At 42.4% G+C, this 25,025-nt stretch overlaps 1 protein-coding gene across 1 annotated transcript in view; it reads left to right on the top strand.

Moving 5' to 3' along the window:
• Positions 1-25,025, top strand: part of grin2bb (glutamate receptor, ionotropic, N-methyl D-aspartate 2B, genome duplicate b) — a 148,327-nt gene that overhangs the window by 87,001 nt on the left and 36,301 nt on the right. Inside the window, exons 5-7 of the mRNA XM_085356592.1 lie at positions 2,165-2,357; positions 18,797-18,911; positions 19,110-19,315. Coding sequence (XP_085212718.1) covers positions 2,165-2,357; positions 18,797-18,911; positions 19,110-19,315 — 514 coding nt within the window. The remainder of the gene's footprint in view (positions 1-2,164; positions 2,358-18,796; positions 18,912-19,109; positions 19,316-25,025) is intronic.

Genomic DNA, 25,025 nt, shown 5'->3' with positions numbered 1-25,025 from the left:
CTTCTGGTCCAGAAAGGAGGTTTTCTGATGGAAGTAGGGTTTTGCGAATCCTTCCAATGCAGGGTGTGACTGAGCAGTAGCCGGGACTGGAGACAACGCTGACCTCCACGAAACGTCAGATGGGAAACAAAGATAGGAATTTAAACGAGGAGTGAGTTAACTAGAGGAGACGGAGCAACAGTATTGAGTTACTTGGAAAACAGGTTCCTGATTTCCAACAAGGAGAGTCTGATTACACTGCAGAAATCTGTCTGTCTAACCAAGTCTTACAATCTTATATCCAGCCAAAAAGTCTTTTAGATTTTGTTTTGAGAGTGATATGTTAAGCATGAGCACAGGGAATAGGATTATTAATCTCGTTTTGAGAATATATGTCTTTTACTTCTTATTTAGTATATAAATTCTAAAAGTAGTTGTTTGAGATGACATTTCCAGCTAGAAATCTTGTTTCAAGACCTCTTAGTAACATTTCACACACTTATACACCACTTGATTATAGTCTGGATCTTCTCAAATAAATGTTTGTTTTAATATATTTAGATAGCCAGTTTTTGCAGTGTACCACCACAGAGGTTAAGACAGTGTGGTGAAGATCTGCTGCCAGATAAATCTGCTGCCTTCAAATACTGCTGAGTTGATTGCTTTTAATCTGAGAAGTAGTGGAAAGGACTGACTAGACGACAATACCCCACCTAAAGGTGGCGCGCACCACTTTGCCTGAAATTCGAGGACGTGTTAGAAAAGAAAAGACAAAGGATAACCCGGCCTGCCCCTTCCCATGACGCTCTTCATCGTGGGGTCTTTGGACGGCTATTCCTGTGCTGCATCATATTTTATACTGGCCATTCATCGTTTTATTCTAACTGTCAATGTTCATAAAAATTTCTTTGTTCCTTTAAACCAGATCAATGAGGTCTGAAGTGTATTGTTAAGGCTCCACTGCAGTCTCATAACATCTTGTCTGTCCTGTGAGAGGACTCTCTCCTGAGCTTTGTATAAATGTAATGTGCTTTGAATTTACACAGTCTACTACACACTGAAGGACTGTGGTCTCGGTTTTTGCATTTCCATTTACCAAGCTGACATCAAGATGCTGAAATGTCTGCAATGTTGCTTTATTCTGTGGTAGGTTCTCATAAGACTTTGTAACAAAATGTGGGCACAATTGACAGATGGGCCTGTTTGCATATATGCAAATGTTCTCCTGCTGTATTTGCACCACACCAGTGGCAGTCAGTGATTAGGTACACGCTGATTTTTGTGAACTGAGTTCATAATGTGCTTGGAAATTAATTTTATCGTGTGTTATCGTTTTGAATCCACTGATTTTTCATGAATAAGTGATAAATCATGACTAAACAGACATTAGTTTTATATTGTAGCTATTGTTTTACTAATAAGCTGAAGTCTGGCCCCATTGTTACCAAAATTCCCAGTGATGGTTTCAAAGTATTTCTCCAGGGATTCAGGTCCTTTTTGCAGTGGCTCTCCCTAGAGCCCTTCCACTCACTGAGCATGTTTAAAGCCATTTATTTCAACTACAGTTAATTTATTACCGTATTTCCATTTGCCTGAGCAGGTGAAAAATCTGATTTTAACATATGTTTGAAACCAGCAGAAACACCATTTTTAGGCTGGCTAAAAATGGTGTTTTGACTTTTCTCTTTTTTCCCAATAGATTTGCAGCCCAGGTTTCAAATGACACACATAATCCTAACCAGCCATGAAAAATGACCTGAAAACGCAGTTGTTTCTGTGTGCAAGAAATGGATGTTGACGTGTGATAGCCAGCGGTTTCTCATGCTTGGAAAACCAAGCATAACAAAGTGAGCTCAGGAGTGACCGTAGTCTCAACTGATGCTCATATTTAGCTCTTTCTTTTTCTTTCTTTTTTTCACCTTTTCAATATTGTTTTCAACATTTTAGACATTCCTTCTGAGTTTTGTCTCCCTTTTGTCTCTTTTTTTTCACCTTCTCTAAAATGCTTTTATTTTTGTATATCTTGCACCCTCTGGCTAATTTTCACAGCACTCAGCTCGCCTGTTTTTCTCATACTACTGTCTCTCTCTCTTCCTTTCATCTTTCTTTTTTCCCTCTCTCTTTCCATACATCCCTTTCTCTCACCTCATTTCTCTCTCCTTTGCTCTCTCACTATCTCTCCCAGGGCTTATCTCAGTGTCATATGACGAATGGGACTACAACATCGAGGCCAGGGTACGCGATGCAGTGGCTGTCATTGCTACGGCAACCTCTACCATGATACTGGATCGAGGGCCACACACCATGCAGAAGTCAAGCTGCCTCGGGACACCTGACAAGAAGAGCTCAAACACCGGACACTCCAAGGAAATACTGAAGTGAGTTGGCTGGATGATGTGCATACATGGTGAAATGTGTAAAGAAATCAAACCCCTCAACTCTGAATGTCCCGGTCTAATGAACCAGACCTGCAATGCAATACTGTGCTTACCTTGCAAAGCGGCGTGATTCTTGAGAACCTATAATCTTCATCACGAGAGAATCCAGGCAGTCAGCTACCTCTGCGGGACGTTCATTGTCTAAAAACACATGAGCTACATTGTTTACTACACTTACTGCTTTCCTAGCTCCTAAAGCTTCTCAGATTGTGGCTCGTTTTTCTTTGTGGCCTGTGTTCATTGATCTTGTTCTTTGAAGTTAGCCTGTGGTAGAGGGTGATAGAGGATACCTCCAACCACCTGCCACGGACAACTTCCCAATAAAGCATGTCGGGTTAGCATTTTCTGTGTGGCTGTAATAAAAGTGTTTGCTGGTGTTTATCCAAAGATAAGTGTCTTTCAGTAGCAGCTACTTCATGTGGAGAGGTTTAATGTTTTCAAGGTTAATTTTTAAGATTTTTACATGGAGCTTGCAATAATCGTTTTCTTGGTTTTACTCATTTTTGATATTATTTGGACATTTTGATGGACTGATTAGCAGAGACAGACAGGAGTCTTCATGGATGATCATATTCACAGACTACATTGTGACCTGCGGTAAGAGTAAGGAGCAGGTGAAAGAGAGTCTGGAGAGGTGGCAGTATGCTCTGGAGAGAAGACGAATGAATGTTAGCATAAGCAAGATTCCCACTGTCCATGACTTCTATTGGAAGGCATGGACAGTGCACAGGAGAGGTGATGTAGAGAGTGCAGGTAGGGTGGGATGAGTGACGATGAGTGTCAGGTGTGCCAGAAGGATAGCAGCAAGAGTGAAAGGAAAGGTTGCTATTTACCTGCTATGGTAAATGGTTTGGAGAAAGAGCTGCTAACAAAAAACGCAGGAGGCCACGCTGAAGCCTGCAGAGTTGAAGATGTTAAGATATTCATTGGATATGATACTCATTTGAAATGATTACAACAGAGGGACATATCAGGTTGAGCAGTTTGGAGACAAAGTTAGAGAAGTAAGGTTGAGATGGTTTGGACATGTGCAGAGGAGGGTTAGTGGATATATTGGCCAAATGAAGTTGAACATGGAGCTGCCAGGCAGCAGGAAATGAGGAAGACCACAGAGGAGGTTCATGGCTGTACTGAAGCACACCATGCAGAGAGCTGGTGTGACAGAGGGAGATGCTAGGGATAGGGTGAGATGGAGGCAGATCCACTGTGTGATGTGAGAACAAAGAGGCTGACAGGTGAGCAGGTGGTACAGCAGTAGCTAGGTGGGGTAGGACACAAATCAGTGGGTTAGGAGGCTGCCAGTTGCCCCTTGAGACAAACTGGTTTGCTTTTCCATCATATTTTTTTTAGCACCAGTTGTCTTGAAAGCTTTAAGAAATACGTGCATATCAAGACAACAACAGAGGCAGAAGCTGGGTGGAAAACAAGAGGAGACAAATATGAAAAATCAACAACTTGTTTTATCTTGTTATTGCTCCACAATCACTCTCCTTTTCATTTCACCTGCCATGCAGTCACATGGATGTAGTGTACAAGTGGAACATCTATTTTCTTTTTCCACTTTTGGTTTTCCGTTATTGTTTGGTTCGGTTAAGAAAAAACAAATTTGGCTGTGTGTGGAGTATAAGACATTTAGCTTCTATCTGCCATTCTCATAAATCCAGCACTGAGTGATTCCAATCAGTATTTACAATGTACATGAAGAGTCTTGAGTGAAAACCAGCTGCAAAATCAACATATATTGGTGTTCAGACATTGTTTTAATACGAGCACCATCCAGTAAAGATAATCTCCCTTACTGAAAAAAAAACAATAAGCTTCTTTCACCTAATTTTATAAAGCTTAAAATTTATATTTGCAGCCAATGGACATGGTGTGTTACAAGAAAATGCCTTTAGAAGTAAAATATGTTTTTAAATTAATTATATCAAAGCCAAAGCAGCCATCTGGTTTTTGGTTGCCGGAGGAAAAACTACTATTACAAATCTAGAAAATGTGCGACCCCACACATGAAATACAACGTGGGCACAAAAAAACACGCACAGACATTGAACAAAGCAGAGACGTTTCCTTCGGGAGAGCCAGAATTTGTTTTAATGGCCAATAAAAACTTAAAAAAGATGAACAGAAACATTAACTCCCTTCTTATCTTTATCTTAACTCACAGCCATCTTTAAAGAAAAACATCCTTCTCGCCCCCCTCTCCTTCTTCCTCTGAACTTCCTTGTTTTGCTTTTTTGGCACATTACAGAACAAGATGGAGCATTGGTATTCAATAATTAATCCCCATTTAACTTCATGGGGATTTAACTGCATGCTTTTAGTGTTCACATTGATCACAGATTCCACAGCTAATTGAATGCTCGGGGACTGCCGGATTAATGGAAAAAAAGAGATCCATAGAACAACAGTGGGGTTATCACTCGCACACAGAAACACGCATGTAAACACAGATGTGTTGGTATAGTGTGACATTTAAGTGCTCCTTAGGGCTTATTTTAATAAAAACTAAGGACTCCTGAGGACATCTCCTCTAATAAAAGCGGTGCTTTAGCCTTACAAAACTACTCACCTGTCTGCCTCTCTCTCTCTCTCTTCTTCTCTGTTTTTTTATTTGTTTGTTTTTTTCACTGTCAGTTTGAATTTCAGGATTGCGAAGAAACAGGGAGATATTAGGCAACCTCCCTTGCCACTACTGCATTAATCTCCAGGCTGAGGTTGATGTATTACTGCAAATTTGGGTCTTGTCTTTACCCTTGTTTCTGGGTTGTTGTTATTTTTATATGTGGAGCACTTATGCGTGCCATCGAGGTTTAAGCCACCAACAGGACAGAGATAACAATAGCGCCACGGCCATGAATATTTCAGTTTCCAAAGGACGCTATCAGACCCAGGGTTAGCTCTCAATCATCCTTCGGGCACACACCTGGGATGTTGCCGTGCTCTGTTTGTGTGGGTGTGTGCTGCATGTGTGTTGATACTGTGTGTTTTCCAGCCATCCGTTCCATTTTTCCCCATTTGACTGAGTGAAGCTAGAGAATTTGGACCACTGGATCCTGATGGTGACTCCAGGGGCTAGCAGGGGTCTAGAACACACATACTTAAACAAGCGCACACACACACTGCATATGCATAATTCCAACTCTTCCATTCACTCATCCCAAGAGACAACACACACTGCATATGCATAATTCCAACTCTTCCATTCACTCATCCCAAGAGACAAAAGCAATAATAAGGCCATATGTCTCTATGAACTCCTATATAGCTACAGGCCACAGTGGGCTGCATGCATGCTGGATTAGCATGGCATCCTGTCAGCGCTGATGGACGGAGATGGGAGATCCCGGTGAGTCACGCTCACAAATTTGTTTAGGGGCTGCTTGACCTCTCTCACACACACACACACACACAGGCTGCAGTTACTCCAACATGGAAACCTAGACAAATAAGCAAATGCACGCACAAGCGCACAGAGCTCTAGAGGCCATCCATTGTTTCCTGCCTGACAGAGAGGACAGGAACACTGGGGTAATGAGAAAATGTGCTCCAAGTGGTTTCTGGATGAGGCGCTAAGGGGCTTATTTGTGTGTGCAGAGAAAGTGATGTTCTTTATTGTGTGTGTGTGTGTGTGTGTGTGTGTGTGTGTGTGTGTGTGTGTGTGTGTGTGTGTGAGGGCTGGCATTCAAAATTCTCTCAAATCCCTGTGCTGTTACAAATTCCTCACCGGTAGATATGATGTAAGACATGATAAATATTTTGTAGTGAGTGTGCTTTTATGCAGTCTGACAAGACATTTTCCTTCACGGCTGTGGGCTCGCTGCATGCCATTCTTTTGAGCATTCAGTAAAATTCAGCCCAAAAAAGTCACTGCTGCTTCCTGTGCACGCGAGGCAAGCGTGCTCCTCTCGTTTTCTTTTACCTTTAACCTCCTAAGACCAGAACTCTTCCACGGCATGCATTTTTACTTTCTCTTTGATATTTGGTCACATTGGGGCCCGATGAATGTAAAAACAAAGAATTACCAGATTTCTTTTTTTTTACCTTATTTTTGAGGATATTCATTTAAAATTGTGAGAGAACAGTAGCAGTATAATGTCCTCATAAGTGGATATCAGGCCCTTGTAGAGCAAAATTCTGTATTAACCCAAAATGTGATGTCCACATATGTGGACGCCAGGTCCTAGGAGGTTAAAGTATTTTTTCCTTCCTGTTTTTTGTCCTGCAGCAGGAGAGCACCATTATTACATTTCTTAATATGCACAATAAAAGTGTCTGTCTAATAAATCTGTGTTTATTAGATGGCAAACAAGCCATTGCATTGTGCTTCTGGGAATCCTCGCCACTGAAGAGGGCTAGAGTTATAGACTGTAAATAAAGATGGTTCCCACCATGAGGTCCAGCTGGGAGCATTTTTTGCCAACATCATACTGATGTTTTAATGTACTTGGTGGGCAGTTCTGACTGACAGACTGAGTCTGAGGAACTGGACTTCTTTTTTGTAACATATGTAAAAGACGGGGCTTCATAGCGTTCCAGTTTACACATCTGTCTAACATATAAACTTCCACAGTTTGAGACCTGGTGGAAATGCAAATCCACAAGAGGGTTTGATCTGGTGTAAAAAATCTGCCTGACTGTGACCCTTTGTGAAAAGGAAACAACTGAAAGAAGTTTACATTTAATATTAAAGGTAAATATACCCTTTTGGGCAATATCACACATGATAACCTGATTTGCAACATAAAAAAAGGGAAAAAGAGCAAAACAAGAAACATATAAATAAAATTCTTGTGATATCCTGCAATAAAACTTGTGATCTGAAATTGTAGAATTCCAGGTATTCAGTGAGTCTCCTATAAAACATTAAACCTGCTTCAAGCAACCCTCTGAAGTCTACAGGAATACAGTCATAAGCTAACTTGATCTACAAACGGTTATATTATCAATGCTGTTTTTTTAATATAACATGATGTTCATTTTAGTTCTGTTATGGCCCATCTACACTGAAAAAAGTTGGATTTATGTAAGCATCTTGCGTGTATTTAACACAATTGCCTCATGCTTTAAAGTGAAAGAAAGAAAGTGTACTTTATTGGTCCCCGTGGGGAAAATCCCTCTCTGCATTTAACCCATTCACTCAGTGAAGCAGTGGGCAGCCACTGGGCGCCCGGGGAGCAGTGTGTAGGGACGGTACCTTGCTCAGGGGTACCTCAGGGTAGTTGTTCAGGGGAATCGAACCCCCGACCTTCCGATCATGGGGCCACCACTCTACCTACTGAGCTATCCCTGCCCCCTGAAGTGTAACTATATAGTGTAGAAACTACATGATATACAGAGAGGGTGGATTAAATTGTTCATATCATGTTCAATAATATAGCAATGTTAAATCTCGCGACACTGCACAGGATTTCAGTCTCGCGCGCTTTGGATCATGGTTTGAGGAAGGCATCCATCTCAGTCAAGTCAAGCAGCCGCCTCTACTTTCTTCGGTATACCGAAAAAAGTAAATTGGGTGGTTGTTACATTAAAGTCCACCCCTACATACTCCAGTATAAAGTAACAGCACCGGCAAGTAACAAAAGGGTCTGCTAGTTTGGGTGCGCCGAGGATGAATCCACTGGTCATCCATGGCAGCATCATCAAATATGTTATCTCCAGGAAATGAGCCAATCCGCATTCCCCATCCTCCAGAACCACCAATGATGGAAAGGCACCTGCACACTTAGATTTGCATACAACATTAGCACAGCAGTCGTAACAAGGCCCTATTAGAGTCCAAAAGGAGGAGGACTTGTTTTAGGGCATACAGTAGCTGTCCCCATCCTTCTGTTTCTATTCACCAAGTAAAGAACTAAAAACATCTGTACGGTGTTAGTACAGGAGCTCAGCTTGAGGCTTTATAACTGGACCTCACTAACCAATGGGTGACATCGTGGTGGTCGCCATCTTTTATTTACAGTCTGTGAGTCTAACACACTTTAGTAGCAATGATGGGATGGGAAGGCCTGTTTGCCTTCTACAAAACACAGATTTATTATAGATGAAGCTTCCAGGTCTGAAAGAACCTCAGACCTGCATCGATCTTCTCTGGGTGCAAAATGAAGTCTGATTGTATAGAAGTCAGTAGAAAACAAGGCATCAGTTTCTGCACACCAGTACCTGAGCAAAGATGAATAGATGGATGAATTTAGGGCAGGCCTACCTTTTTTTGCTGTTGCTTTGTGCTGTATAAGCTTGACATGTTAATAGCTTATCAATCAAAAGCATCCCTCAATCATCACATCTGGTTTCAGTCCAGTAAGATGGCATCAGCTTATAAACTTAGGTCAGTTCTTCACATGAGGAACTCACTAACAATGAGTGAGGCCACTGTGACTGGTATTCATCTTTTAAATGCAGCCTATGCTATCTATCTACAGACTGCATCGGTCTTTTAAATATCTTTCTATTGCTAACGCTTCTTTTTTTCCTTTTTCCACCTCTCACTCAAAGATTGTCGTCCATTTTTCCTGAAAACCTGTATCAAGTACATGTCTCAGTTACAAAATGTTGACTCAGAAAGTAATGTTTAAGCTTTCCACATCCCACCCCTCCTCCCTCTTTTGCCCATCTCATGCTAAAAACTGTTGATCCTAGTTTTCTATTTATAGCTACATTGAAAGGAGGGAGGATTTATGTGTTTCAGAGCTGAATCACTTATATTTGACATGAATTCAATTTCTATCCGCGCCCTGTTTATAGCTAATTGCTGTAAGGGAGATTTAAATGCCACAGAAATAACCAATCAATATTTCAAAAGGCCTTTTACTTATTGTATTGTTCGCTTACTGGATCAGCAAACAGTGGTTCACATCTGTAACGCTGCTCCCGGTGCTGCTGCTCCTGCTCACTTTCGAGACGATACAGTGTGTGAGAACTTAATGAAGACTGTTTATTTCTGCACCGCCATACTCATGTCAATATTTTAATTAAAGCGCTCTGATTGGAAGAAATGATTAACATAATTTATGTTAATCTCTTGATTATTTTCTAAATTGTTTTTTATTGCCTTTTTCCAGACACCAAAGGGACTTCTTAAGCACATTTTTCCAACCGACCAATAAATCATTAAAGTAGAGAAAAACAGGAAATTATATCTTTATATAAAAGCAACAGCTTAAAGTTTGTATTAATTGATGTTGCAGTACAATTTAATTTATAACAGGCACTGTAAAATAAAAACCTAAATGTATGTTTTGGATATTTTTTCTTCTAATAATAGTTATTCTCTAGTATTATTCAACGATCCCCAGGAGAAAGCACTTGGTGACAGTGACAGTAGTTTCTTCCTTTAAACAAGAAGAAAACTGCACAGATCACAAGAGACATGTGATTACCAAAATAAAACAGGAAGTAAAAGAATTACACTGGGGAGGCTATACTTAACTGAAATACAGAGAAAGGACACGCAAACCAATGTTCAAGCTGTAAACAGAATAGTTCACAACATGTTCCCTTTTCAGTCATCTGTTCAGACGTAGCCTCAGAGCGATATCACAATATTTATCACGTAATGTCGTCATATTTCAGATAATTTTGCGCTAATTTTAAATATGATGAAAATTGAACATTTTATTGATAATTGTAGCTCAGAGGCAGCAGCGTTTATTAGCCCAAACAAAATTAATCCTTTTTTTCTAGCGAGCTGCTGCCACTGATGACAGACTACCTAATTCAAAGCAGAAATCTATCACGGTGCCAACAGCGGCATCATTTTAGTACAATGGTAGTGACTCAGCAATTTATACAGTGACACAGCAAATGTGGTCAAATGTAAACACAAAAGTATCCCAGGTAGTGTTTTATCTGGAAGTATAACATGACTGCTTAATACTTAACCTCTCTCTCAGATGTGCTTCGGTTGGTTGTCACTGAGTGCGTGCTATTTAGTGTAAGAAAAAGTCAGTAACACTTTTTTGACATTTTCATGTAAATATTAACCATTATTATCAAGGCACTGCCCCAGCTGTCTGTATTCCTTTTGCTTCGAACATTTAAATATGAGTTTAGCTTTGTACTCACCCCTTCTGCCTTTCCTGTCACCCCTACAGCCATCCAAATTTCACTGACATTTTCTGGTCTGTAGTTGAGCTCTGGTCAGTCAGTATGGCCCTTTAATTGGTTTTAAATGTAGATTATATTTAGTATTTTTTCTTATACTTACAACAAAAAGTTTTACTTGTGAGGAAAAACTGGAAGTTTCATTCTTTTTTTGTTTTTTTATATAAAATTTCAACATCTGGGCGCCCTGATAACCATGTACTTAGGACTTAACCGGGTGGATTGTTGCTTCTGCATTAGATGCAAACCAACCCTAACCCTATAAAAAAACACTGACTAGCTTAAAAATTGAGAATAAGTTTCAAAGTTTCAAGCTAAAGTTTCATGTTCTGATTACCAGGTTTACAGTTAAATATTAACTATCGCGTTAGTCACTGATGATGAGATTTCAGGGGGTTGACTCCTGGCCAGTGAGCTTTTTCCCCACATCATTCCCTGCTACCTTTCCCAACATTCCCTGTCTGTCCAAAAATGTTAAATGAAAAAAAAAGTAACAAAGTGAAAATCTGCTATGTGGGGCTCGCTGTCAGAGAAGAATTCTTTTAAAATTTCACTTAAATGATGTTTTTCTCTGTGTGATGGTTAAACATCATTGTGAATTTATGAGAACGTGTTTTTGGGTGGACTTTAATGTATCCTCCAGCAGTATTTAATCTGGCTGTCAGGCTGAGCTAAGGTGTTCATTCAAACATGTTCAAATGCGAGCTGATAAAAAATTATGCCCTCTAGTTTCCTACAGTTTAAGCTGCCTTTTGCTCAGCGTCTTCACCCACACACACAAGGCTAGCTCGCTATTTTCAGACACCTAATAATTTTGTTGCTTCTTCCCGTTTAAAAACGTAAACCTACCTTTTTTAAGGAAGCAGCAGTAGCTGTGTGTCCACCATGAACAGTCTCAGACAAGAAAAAAATAACAACATACGGACACAAAGATGTTCCTGAGACGCTCAAAGAATAAAAAAGTATATGGAGATCACAAGGAGAAGAAAAAGAAAAGCAGCTGACACAAAAACAGGAAAGTTTGAGACACATGACTACATGACTATCACCAGCACAGTAAATTGACAAGCTTGTGCTTTTCCCCGTGGTACTCAGGTTTGCTTTAGCTAGTTGCTACCGGGGATATGGGATCATCTGAGGTATTTGGTCCTCTTATTGACAAATGTTAGAAATCTTCTTTACATCACCGTCTGTCAAATTAGGTCTTTAGTTTTACAAATATGCTCTATTTGTAGAGGTTAACAAGGACTGATGAGTGTGTCCTTATTTACTAATTTTAAAATCAAATCAGCCACAGTAAAAAACAACAACAACAAAAACATAACTATGAAAGGTCATTGTCATCTTCTCTTTTGCCCTTGTTCACATTTTAAATGTAAGCGATCTCTGTGATACACGCTGCCTCTCTTCAGACTCCACAGGTAGCTGTCTGATGTCTCCTGCACATCAGGGGTCCTCGCGGGCCCGGATCACACGGAGCTCCTGTGGACTCTCTTATTAAAGGCTGCAGCTCAAAGAGATTCGGAGCCTTACATCTTTTCAGTGTGGAGTCCGGCAGCACTGTGTTTGTGTATTTAGCTTTCGGGGCTGTGGCACTTGAAAAACATGGCTCAATAAATAAGAAATAAAATCATTTGGGGGATTTGGAATTGTATGTTGGGCGGTTGCATGGTGGTACAGTGGTTGGCGCTTTTACCTCACAGCCAGAATTTTTTGGGTTTGACACAGATTTTCTTCGTGGTACTCTGCTTTTCAGTCTGGAAACATGAACATTGGCTGTAGGAGTAGAGGTTATCTGGTTACCTGGTTTCACCTCTTGCCCAGTGACAGCTCGGATAGGCTCCAGCCTTCCCATAAGCCTGAGGATCTTTTTTTTTTTTGTTAAATTGTTAAATTTGTTAAATTTGATATTATTTAACTAAATCCCCTAAAATTAAAACGAACAGGGCAGAATAAAAATTTAGCGTTTAGCAACGCGATGGCTCGGTTGGCACCGATGCCTCACAGCAAGATGCTCATCTTTGGATTTGTGAAACTCGTTTACAAGCAACAAAGCAGTTTATATTCAAATGACAGAAAATGTTTGATTATGATACATGCTGGAGATGTCATGCTGGTCATGTAACTCATGAGGAAGGGCTATTTCAAGCTAATGAATTTGATTTGCAATCAGGCGAAACATGGAAATTATTCTCTGTATTCGTGTTCAAGACGCTTTTTTTAATAGGCTCAATTACACTTTGATTACCTCTGCAGACTCTCAGAGTGAGAACTATTAGGCTAATCTAAAACTTGTTAGGTCACACTGTGAACCTGCCACTGTTAAAGTTTACAAATACATAGCGGTTTTATATGTGTTTGCATTGTGACGGCTGACAATCTTTCGGTTGTAGTGTTGGTGAAATTGCTGTGTGCTAAACAGTCTCTCGCTACAGTCTGGGAAACCAGTGGCTTCTTATTCCTAAAGCAAAATCAGTCGAGAGATAGTAGCTTTGAGAATCTAAATGCAAATCCTCATTTGCTCTCTACATGTACTGTTTACCAGCTTTTAGGACCAAAAGTCCTGTCCTTTGCCCACAGATTCAGCATATTCATACACAGATATCTGTTTTTAGATTTTAACCTCGCTGCAACCAGAAAATATTTTGTCTTTTAATCGCAGCTTTTGCACCCATATCCCACCTGTTGCCACCTTGTTTAATTTGTTCTGAAGTGGACCTCGAGTAGCACGGCTCATCATTTCTACTCTGCATTTTTCATAATTCACGGTATTGTGAGGCTGTCCACTCTCTACTCGCTGTCACAGCTTCTATCCTGCAGGACATGTAAAGTGTAGTACACATTTTATCAGTAACTGGTAACTTTTGAAAGGCAGGCCTCAGGAGTCATCCACAGCAACCTGATACAGTTTGTCCATGCGAGTGTGTGTGCGAATACATGCACACACTTCCTTACACACACGCGCGCCAGAGATATATATTTTTACATCCCTGCATTGCAGCGACAGAGAATTTGTGACCTTGTTCTGCTTCACTCTGAGATTAAAAAAAAGAGAAATTCAAAAGGAGTCATGATATCAAATGGCTCAGAAACACATTTGAAGATATTTGGGGGATAGAAAAACACACACACAAAAATAGGGATTGTGTCCATGCCATTGATGATTCATTGTCTCTGTTGCTAAAAAATAAATTCCCCTCACAGCCAGTGATTAGATGGGGAACAGTTGGTGAGCGAGGCGCACAAAGCGCTGCATATGGCTGTGATGAAGCCGCGTGAGCTTCGGTTAGTGGTTCATCCCAGTAGTTTTTATGTTTTTATTTATTTATATATATATATATATTTTATATTCCTCCTCCAGAGGGGAGCTCTGACACGAAGAGGGATCAAACAGCACATAAAAGCTACATCAATAGTACAGGGCTACAAAATGATAAACAGAGCAGCCTCCTCTGCTGTAAATTCACAGCGTGCATCAGTCTTTGTAAAGGCACAGGTTAATGTACGGGAAGATGAATCCTATTGATGTGTGATTCGACGCGCTTCTCCGAGGTTAGATGGAGAGATTGATCTGAAACTGAAAGACAGCATGAGGGGAAGTCAGTAAACACTCAGGTTCAGACTAAAAAATACTCCTCTCTCTTCCTCTCCTTCAACCAGCCTCTCATCTGTGAGATTACTGTTCCCATGGCAACGCAGCTGATTGCACAGAAATTGCTGTGGTTGTGGGAGCCATGGCAACACATTGCATTCAATTATCCTGCCTGCTCATGTTGCAGTTTTACGTACGCCTGCTTGCGTCACCCGCTTGTGACGACACGTCAAAGCCGTCTTGTCTGCAGTCAAAATAACACTGCTGAGCTGCTGAGTATTACTGAGACTTAATATAGACAGATACGCAGTTATTTTTATTGTCTACAATCTTGTAGTGCTCGTCAAACAAATAAAAGCACAAGAGAAGAAAATATAAAACTGCTACAACTGGGAATTTGGCTAAATTTGACCTCAGCTTACTTTACCATAAAACATTTTTCTGCATCACATGCGATGCTGATTTGATGGTGAAGCAGCATCTTCGCTGCTGTGAGCGAATATGTTTTTTAAAGATTTGCAGAGAGTGTTTTGTAAAACTACAAATACTGAGCTGTCAAATTCAGATTCTCTGCAACTTGTACTTTGTTTTCTTTGGCAAATGAATCAAAGCCATAGAGGTGGTGAGAGAGTCTTTAACCACATGTGAACAAAGACCTATACAAAAAGATTACACAGGGGTCGCCACAGGATCATCTGCCTTCATCTCACCCTATCCCTAACATCGTTTGTCACACCAACCCTCTACATGTCTTTCTTTCCTACATCCATGAATCTTCTCTGGGGCCTTCCTCTTTTCCTTCTGGCTGGCAGCTCCATCTTCAACATCTTTTCTCCAGTATATCCACTATCCTCTGCACAGGTCCACAACATCTTAACTTCGCTGCTCTAACTTTGTCTTCCAACCACTCAACTTCAGCGGTCCCTCTGACGTACTCATTTGTAATCTTGTCTATCCTGATCACTTCCAGTGAAAATCTTAACATCTTCAACTCTGTCTCCTATCTTTCTGTCAGTGCCCCCATCTCCAAATCATACATCATAGCAGGTTTCAATACCATGTTGTAAATCTTCTCTTTTGCTCTTACATATAATTATTATATGTGCATTATTGATACAGTTTACATTTTTTGCCTTTACCACGTAAAATGCAGTTACCATGACACCTCTATTGCCAGCATACCACGTCAGGCTCTGAGGGGACACATTCCAAAACCTCCATCACATGCTGGCGCACCAAAACAGGTGTTTTCACACCTGTAGTTCATTTACTATGGCCCTGATCAGCTGATGAGCTTGTACACTTGAAGTTTTCTTCAGTGTTTTGGGGAGAAAACGCAGAAAAAAATTCACATGAACCATAATGCCTCACTAGAAACCATGTGAGAACAGTTTGTAGTGGTACACAGATGTGTCTGGGGCAGGAACAGTGAATGCACATCAGTGGTACTCTACCACATGTCTGCTCAGAATGCAAAGCATGCTTAGCTATGAGAACGCATTTAGCCCAGACGCCTGATAATTCACACCAAACCTTCTGGGTGCGGTTGTTTTGGTCCGCATTCGAGTGCAGATGCCTTTAGTTATCAAACATTTATAGTTATCAAAGGTTCACTGTTGACTACTAATGCAAAAGAAAAAAAAAAACAGTTGTAAATATCAATCAAATAAACATTATGCTGTCTCTTTAGCAATTGCTTATGCTGGGAAACATGTATTCATGGAGGTTTTTCTGTTGGTTGTGGTTCCACAAACCATCCACATCCTCTCCTCCTCCTCCTTACCCCCCCTCAGAGCTCTTACACAGTCTTCCTTCTCTACTTCTCAGATTACAACCATCCATTATTGGTATGAACCTTTAACTCGCCTGTGCCGCCTGTGCACTCCTACAGGCTTATACGCATCATATCATTACCAATAAGCGATGATACCGGCGCTGTAGTTGTTTGGTTAACATTGTGCTTCACAAGTGCGCCGTGCACCGAGTGAAATGTGCTTAAGTGATCGAGAATGGGTTTTTTGCAAAAATGGTGAAGGATATTTACAAGCAGTGTCTAACCAGGTGTAAAATTTTTGAAGGCTTTTCCAGGAAAATGTTGGATTTGTGAGTTGGTGGAGGACGCTGAACAGGATTCATTGTTTTAGTCAAACTGTATTAGGAGGCTAATCCCATGTTACACGTGCATTACAGCACTTGTAGTGCGCAAGCCAGCCAGTACGCAGCAAATAGGCAATTCATGGAGGCTTGAGTCATATTATTGACTTGCTCCAAGCATGTAGCCTACTTAGAACTCTGCGTGTGTGTGTGTGTGTGTGTGTGTGTGTGTGTGTGTGTGTGTGTGTGTGTGTGAGGTCGGATATAAATATAGTTGAAGAGATCACAGATAGAAGTACCGAATGTTCTAGTGGGAGGTACTTGCGATAAAATCTTGGGCAAGTTTCAGGCCCATTGCTCATCTGTTGTCTGCAATTTATTTATTTATTTTCTACTCACTTGTGAAAAGATGTATTGTCCTTCTTTTCACACTGTTGACTTGCTTGGAGATAATGGTGGGTAAAATGTGTTTCATACATCCTTTTAAGCACACACACACGCTCACACACACTGAGCTCCTTACTCCTTGCATTCAGACAAGATATTTATTTCTCCGGTGGATTGTTTCAGAGGCAGAGCGTCTCCATGGTGATGGCAGCCCACAGATCAGGATGAGGAAGAGTGCGGGAAGGAGGCGGCAGAGAGAAAGAGAGAGAGAGATGATTCCACCTTATCTGCCACTGCTGTGCACTTGTTGAAACACATACTGTATATGCTGATTATTATCCACACAGCACTTAACGCACTCTCTCCTCCTTTACCCACTCCTCCACCTTTCACTCTCGCTTTACCTGCTCCTGCTCTGTTCTTCTTAACACTATAACTATGCTTCAAACTGGGTCACCTTCGTTGTGGTCGTGGTTGAGTTAAGAGACTGCATAAAATATCAAGATTGCTATTGCTGCCACAAATAATAATTACAATAACAATGAAAAGAATATTAATAATAATACAATTATTATGGACATTTTTTATGTAGCACCAGATCACAACAATAATTGCCTCAAGACTCTTTATATTGGAAGGTAAAAACCCTAGAATAGTGTGAGAAACCCCCAACAATCAGACGACCCACTTTGAGCATGCTCTTGGCGATGGTGGGAAGGAAAAACTCCCTTTTAGCAGGAAGAAACCTCTGGCATAACCAGGCTTGTGGGGGTGAGGGGAGGAAAACAAGACAAAAGACACGCTGGGGAAGAGAGCCAGAGATGAATAATAACTCATGAATAAATGCAATGAGATGTCTAAACACAAAGAGAGTGAAAATAAGTGAGTGAAGAAGAAAAACACTCAGTAGCCCAGGCCAATTACAGCATAACTAAGGGAGGATTCAAGAACACCTGATCCAGGCCTAACAATTTGCTTTATAAAAAGGCAAATTAAAGAAAGGCTGAGGCTAATCGTAAAAGTAGAGAGGGTTTCTATCTCCTGAATCCAAACTGGGAGCTGGTTCCACAGAAAAAGGCCCGGAAAGCACAAGTTCTTCTTTTATATATCATATGAACCACACATAAGGCCGCAGCGTGAGAGTGAAGTGCTTTGTTTGAGTGATACAGTACAAAGAGGTCTTTCAGATAAGACAGGGCCTGATTATTCAAGATCTTGTATGTGAGAAAGATTTTAAATTCAATTCCAGATTTATTTATATACAGAAATAACAAAATGCCACATCTCACCCTCAGACCTAAGAAAGTAAAATCTTATTTTAAACATATGACATAGACATTAAAATAAATAAAACATAAAGAATTTAATAAAGAAGAAGGGCAGCTGTGTTCAAAAGTATAATAGGAAACCAGTGGGTGTCAGATATTCAGCCTCCTTCAATCTTTTATGTTTCTGAACGACATCCCAACAGATTTCAAAAATGACAAATACAACGTTGCCAAGTAATTGGACTGAATATTTGACAGCACTGACTCACTACCAATATGAGCCATCTATGTGGCTGAAATGTTTTGGTTGCAATATTTCAACATTTAAAAAATATTTGATAAGAAGTGGCCCTTGATTTGAGTGCACCCTCACACCGGTTTTGGAATAAGGGTACAGCAGCATCCCGTGCGCTGTACTGATGCTGCTTGCATGTTGCCTCGTAGCCCTTAAAGCTGCACCGATCAATGCTCTTTTTTAAAGATGACTTTGCCTCTATGTAAAGGTGTTACTGCGATGACCTCACAGAGAAATGTCGCCCACTGTTTAGTGCTGTAGCTGCTCACACCGTGCAGCAAAGTTTGTAACTAGATTCTGAACAATGTGGAGAATTTTAGCAGCTGAACGCCAAATAATAATGAAAAAAGACTTGAAAAAGAAAAATGTTTGGTATTTGTACACATATAGCCTCCACAGCTTGTGTTATAATATGTCAGTTCAGGTTTCAGATGAATTCCTGATAATCTTTTACATCCACAGCGTGTTTGGTTCGTCTTGCTGTTAGTAATTCTGTTTTAGATCAGCGTTAAAGATGGCAAAGCAGCATTTAAATATTCATTAAACATGTTTTAAGGAAATCCAGAATGAAGTTTAAATTCTCCACATTTTGCTTTGTGGTCAACAACCGCGTGTTGATATTGGATTTTTCCATTTTCAGGTACCTTATGAATGTGACATTTGAAGGCCGAAACCTGTCATTTAGCGAAGAAGGCCACCAGATGTTTCCCAAGCTGGTCATCATTCTTCTAGACAAGGACAGACAGTGGGACAGGGTAAACCTTCTTCTCTTCTCTTCTCTTCTCTTCTCTTCTCTTCTCTTCTCTTCTCTTCTCTTCTCTTCTCTTCTCTTCTCTCTGCCCTTTTCCTCCTCTGATGCTTCTGCGATGTGTCTGTCACTTTTCTGCCACTTGAAGTACTCGTTACAGTGGCGTGCACATTACACACAGCTGTCCTCCCACTCACTCATACAGGTTGGCAAATGGGAGAGAGGCTCCTTGACGATGAGGTACCACGTTTGGCCTCGCTTTGAGCTGTACTCAGGAGCGGAGGAGCGTAAGGACCACCTGTCCATCGTGACTCTGGAGGAGGCGCCGTTTGTAATTGTGGAGGATGTGGACCCGCTCAGCGGGACCTGCATGAGGAACACGGTGCCATGCCGCAAACAGCTCAAACTAAGGTGAGAAATTAAGTTGGAGTGTAAGAATTTAAAGTTTTCCTCTGTTAAACCTTCAGATTTGTGGCACTGCTATTTTTTAATACAGTTTTTCTCAAATGCTAAAACACATTTCACAAACGTTACCACCAGGTCCCCCAATGTCTAAACACAACACCCTTCTCTAAAGCTACATAAACACAACCACACCTTCCCACTGCAAAACTCAAACTCCCACACCAAGAGAGCAGCTCGAAGCTGTCAAAACTGTAAACACTATACACAGCATTACACACTACAGCAAAACAATTGAAAACACAATGCTCAATTTCTGAGAAGGTTCTTTGTTTCATAACTGCCAATGCATATTTTAGAAACTATACAGTAACGGATCGTCGTAGATCTCTGCAGAGGATTAGGCATTTAGATTTGTGAGTTTCATATGAGTAGTATAAATCTATAGAAAATCCTGCATGTACGTACACTACTGTAACACAACTCAATGCAAAAACAGAATCTATTGCACACAACAGTAATCTTGAAAACATGAACAGGGTGTGAAGTTTTTTTATTTACGTTATTCACACCACACACACACCACAATCACTGTGCGGCATCATGTCGCTGAGCTGTTGCTCGCATCTCGTCCGTAATGATGGTGCGAGGTTGTCTTGCTCTCCCTCCTGGACCTTCTCCTCTCCCATGTTGGCCTTCTCCTCTTCCTCGTTGGTCGCTCCTCTTCCTCCTCTCATTTGAACTCCTCTTCCTCATTGGCCTGCTCCTCTTCTTCCACGGCCAGCTCTTCTCCCTCCTCTGCATCAAATTCCTCTTCCCCTGACTCTGCCTTCATCCATTGTGTTTGTTTGGAACCTTCAGCATACTGTGCACTCTGAACTTGCTTTTACATGTGGGTACAGCATTAGCAACAAGTGTCTTCAATTTTGAGTCATTGTGTGTAGTGAATGACGCCAGGTGTGTTCCCTGTGTTCAAAGATTGGTGACTGTGGCAAGCATTTTGCATCACATGGGCTTTCATTTGAGGATATGAGCAGAGTTGTTTTGCAACATGTGTTTTAGCAAGGAAAAATGTGTTTAGATTTATGAGTACAGAGGGTTGTGTTTTGTGAATTGTGTCTTCATGTGACATGTGTTTATGGTACTGGAATATGGTGGCTACATTTAGTAAATGTGTTTAGACTACTGGTCATTTGGGTTACAGGATTGGCTTTTGTGTTTTAACATTTGAGAAAAACTGTAATAACATCAACCTTGGACCAGCTGTGTCTGTAGTTTAATAGAATATTTTGAAGTCTGTGCTAGTTTTCTTTTTAAAAAGAAGAAGTGCTACAATCAAACACACTCCTTACAGCCTTGAATAATTCTGTTTTGCTTGCATTTTCTCTTTTTTGTGTATCTTTGGCTTTCTTATTACAGCGCGCCGCCCCTGCAGCATGCTGTAATGGTTCTCCTGTTTTTGTCTTTACTAAATGTGCCACTTGTTTTACTTCTGCTAACCAGATTACTGACTTGCTTTCTGTTCCTGTTTTTCTGCCTCCCCCCTCCTCTTCACCATGACCCTCTTGCCATCCCGTTGTCCTTAGAGTGTGATAATTAATTGTTCTTCATTGGCCTCCTTTTCTATCAATGGCGTACCTGAAATCTCCTCAGGGTGTGCTACATCTTGGAGCTCATTGTTTTTATTGACAGATCTTTCACCGTGTTCTTTCTCCCGTTCCTCTTTTCTCAAGATTTCTCTCTCAGCAACACATATAGCATTTCAGGAGCAGCCATCAATACTTCGAAGGCAATATGCAGGAGTTATTTCTACCCAAAAAATACTGCAAGAGCCAGATTCACAGAGCGCTGCAGAGTCACCTTTGTATGCACAAAAGCATAAATAAACGGGCGCAGTATTGTTGCCAAAACCGAAATAAACATTAATAACCACTTTAGTCCATGCACAATCATGAAGGTTGTTCATTTGATATAGCTGAATTCATAAAACCACAATTTCGATAAATAGAAGTTGACACACCCTTGTGTGAATACAAAACACTCAAACAAATACATTTGTCCTTAGTCTGGCACTGGAAATATCCAGCAAACAGTGCCAGAGCTTCCATTCACAGCTGTTGTGCACCTGTATCTGCTGTAAGCCAAAACAACCCATTGACTGATGACGCACAGGTTGGTTAAATGTTTGCCCCAAAGTGCGTTATTCTTAGTCCCTCATGACTGTGTAATTTGGATGACAGCCTCTAAATGTGTTTACGTGCTCTCTGCTCTTGCTCTGAGAAAAGTGAGTATTAGTCGTGACATATTAAACTTTTCCTTGTGATTTGCAGTGTTAGATGGATGTATTAAACATAGCACAGGCTTCGAATTCAAGTGTAAAAGAATATAAAAGAAATGCACTAAACTAACATGCACTAACAGCTTAGGCTTCAGACTAGTCAATGTTTTTTTCTACTTTGTGCTGAAGTAAAGTCAGCTCATCATCAAGTTGTCTTCATATGTTCATCTTAACAGCGTGACCGCAAAGTCAAACTGTGATCCTTTTAGTAAATTAGTTATTAATAGGGCATATGTATATCACATATTTATATATATTGTATCAATATATACTAAATATATATATACACATATATGTATGTATGTGTATATATATATATATATATATATATATATATATACACCCAGCACGCCCCTGCGGGCGGTTTATCCTTCAAGCTCGGGTCCTCTACCAGAGGCCTGGGAGCTTGAGGGTCCTGCGCAGTATCTTAGCTGTTCCCAGGACTGCGCTCTTCTGGACAGAGATCTCCGATGTTGTTCCCGGGATCTGCTGGAGCCACTCGCCTAGCTTGGGAGTCACTGCACCTAGTGCTCCGATTACCACGGGGACCACCGTTACCTTCACCCTCCACATCCTCTCGAACTCTTCTCTGAGCCCTTGGTATTTCTCCAGCTTCTCGTGTTCCTTCTTCCTGATATTGCTGTCATTCGGAACCGCTACATCGATCACTACGGCCGTCTTCTTCTGTTTGTCTACCACCACTATGTCCGGTTGGTTAGCCACCACCATTTTGTCCGTCTGTATCTGGAAGTCCCACAGGATCTTAGCTCGGTCATTCTCCACCACCCTTGGGGGCATCTCCCATTTTGACCTCGGGACTTCCAGGTTATACTCGGCACAGATGTTCCTGTACACTATGCCGGCCACTTGGTTATGGCGTTCCATGTATGCCTTGCCTGCTAGCATCTTGCACCCTGCTGTTATGTGCTGGATTGTCTCTGGGGCATCTTTACACAGCCTGCACCTGGGGTCTTGCCTGGTGTGATAGACCCCAGCCTCTATGGATCTTGTGCTCAGAGCTTGTTCTTGTGCTGCCATGATTAGTGCCTCTGTGCTGTCTTTCAGTCCAGCTTTGTCCAGCCACTGGTAGGATTTCTGGATATCAGCCACCTCCTCTATCTGCCGGTGGTACATACCGTGCAGGGGCCTGTCCTTCCATGATGGTTCCTCGTCTCCCTCCTCTTTCTTGGGTTTCTGCTGCCTGAGGTATTCACTGAGCACTCGGTCAGTTGGGGCCATCTTCCCAATGTATTCTTGGATGTTCGTTGTCTCATCCTGGACTGTGGTGCTGACACTCACCAGTCCCCGGCCCCCTTCCTTCCGCTTAGCGTACAGCCTCAGGGCGCTGGACTTGGGGTGAAACCCTCCATGCATGGTAAGGAGCTTTCTTGTCTTTATGTCAGTGGCTTCTATCTCCTCCTTTGGCCAGCCTATTACCCCAGCAGGGTACCTGATCACGGGCAGGGCGTACGTGTTGATGGCCCGGATCTTGTTCTTACCATTCAGCTGACTCCTCAGGACTTGCCTGACCCTCTGCAGGTACTTGGTGGTTGCAGCTTTTCTAGCGGCCTCTTCATGGTTCCCATTCGCCTGTGGGATCCCCAGGTACTTGTAACTGTCCTCTATGTCTGCAATGTTGCCTTCTGGTAGTTCAATCCCCTCAGTTCTGACTACCTTCCCTCTCTTTGTTACCATCCGACTACACTTCTCCAGTCCGAACGACATTCCAATGTCATTGCTGTATAGCCTGGTAGTGTGGATCAGTGAATCGATGTCTCGTTCACTCTTGGCATACAGCTTGATGTCATCCATGTACAGGAGGTGGCTGACAACTGCTCCGTTCCGTAGTCGGTATCCGTAGCCAGTCTTGTTAATGATCTCACTGAGGGGGTTCAGGCCTATGCAGAACAGCAGTGGGGACAGAGCATCTCCTTGGTAGATCCCGCACTTGATGGTGACTTGTGCTATGGGCTTGGAGTTGGCCTCTAGTGTTGTACGCCACATCCCCATTGAGTTCCTGATGAAGGCTCTTAGGGTCCCATTGATCTTGTACAATTCTAGGCATTCCAGTATCCAGCTGTGGGGCATTGAGTCATAGGCCTTCTTGTAATCAATCCAGGCAGTGCACAGGTTGGTCAGTCTGGTCTTGCAGTCTCGGCTGATTGTTCTGTCTACCAGTAGCTGGTGTTTTGCGCCTCTGGTATTCTTGCCAATTCCTTTCTGTGTCCCGCTCATGTATTGACCCATGTGCCTGTTCATCTTAGCCGATATGATGCCTGACAGGAGCTTCCACGTAGTACTGAGGCAGGTTATTGGTCGGTAGTTGGAGGGGACCGGTCCCTTCTTGGGGTCCTTGGGGATCAGGACCGTCCGGCCTTCAGTTAGCCATTCCGGGTGTCTCTCGTTAACTAGCAGCTGGAGTCTTCGTCCTCGCCTGGCCCAGCCTCAGAGTCTTCGTCCTCGTCTGGCCCAGCCTCAGAGTCTTCGTCCTCGTCTGGCCCAGCCTCAGAGTCTTCGTCCCCGTCTGGCCCAGCCTCAGAGTCTCCCGCCTCGCCTGGTCCCGCCTCGCCTGGTCCCGCCTCGACTGGCCCCGCCTCGACTGGCCCTGTGCCCACCGGGCCTCGGCCAGTACGCCTGACACTGGAGAGCCGCCGCTGCTTCCCGCGCGGCCGGCCCCCTGAACTGCTCCGTCGTCTCCTTCGCCGCCGCCGCTGCCTTCTGCGCGGCCGGCCTCCTGAACTGCTCCGTCGTCTCCTTCGCCGCCGCCGCTGCCTTCTGCGCGGCCGGCCTCCTGAACTACTCCGTCGTTGTCTCCTTCGCCGCCGCCGCTGCCTTCCGCGCGGCCGGCCTCCTGAACTGTTCCGTCGTCCCCTTCGTCGCCGCCGTTGCCTTCCGCGCGGCCGGCCCCCTGAACTGTTTCCACGTTGTCGCCGTTGCCTTCCGCACGGCCGGCCCCCTGAACTGTTTCCACGTCTCCGCCGTTGCCGTCCGCATGGTCGGCCCCCTGAACTGCACTGTGTTTTTGGGTTGTTTTTCTTGGGCTGTTGGGTTGTTTGCTGTGCTCTTTTGTTTTCTGTTCCGAGCCCTCCATCCTGGGCCCCCGCCGCCCGCCCTGGGTCGTTTCCTGTTTGGTTTTGGTTTTTCTGTGTTTGGGCTGTCTGGTGCCAGCCCTTGAGGGGGGGGGTGATGTCATGGTCCTGGGCCATGTGGGCCCAGTATTCTTAGTTCCTTGTATTTTTGTATTTCGTTCCTTATTTAGGCCATGTTTCCTGAGTTGCCCTGTTGTGTTGTTCCCTAAGTGTTTTCCCTTCGTGACTCTTACCCCCTGTGTGCCCCTCTGTGTATTTATGAGCCCTCGTCTCTCTTTGTGTTTTATTCTAT

Source organism: Diplotaxodon limnothrissa, linkage group LG6 (assembly GCF_057381915.1).
Source record: "Diplotaxodon limnothrissa isolate DT_005_m linkage group LG6, D_limnothrissa_male_GT1.1, whole genome shotgun sequence".
NCBI lineage: Eukaryota > Metazoa > Chordata > Actinopteri > Cichliformes > Cichlidae > Diplotaxodon > Diplotaxodon limnothrissa.
This window is presented reverse-complemented; position numbering and strand designations above follow the sequence as displayed.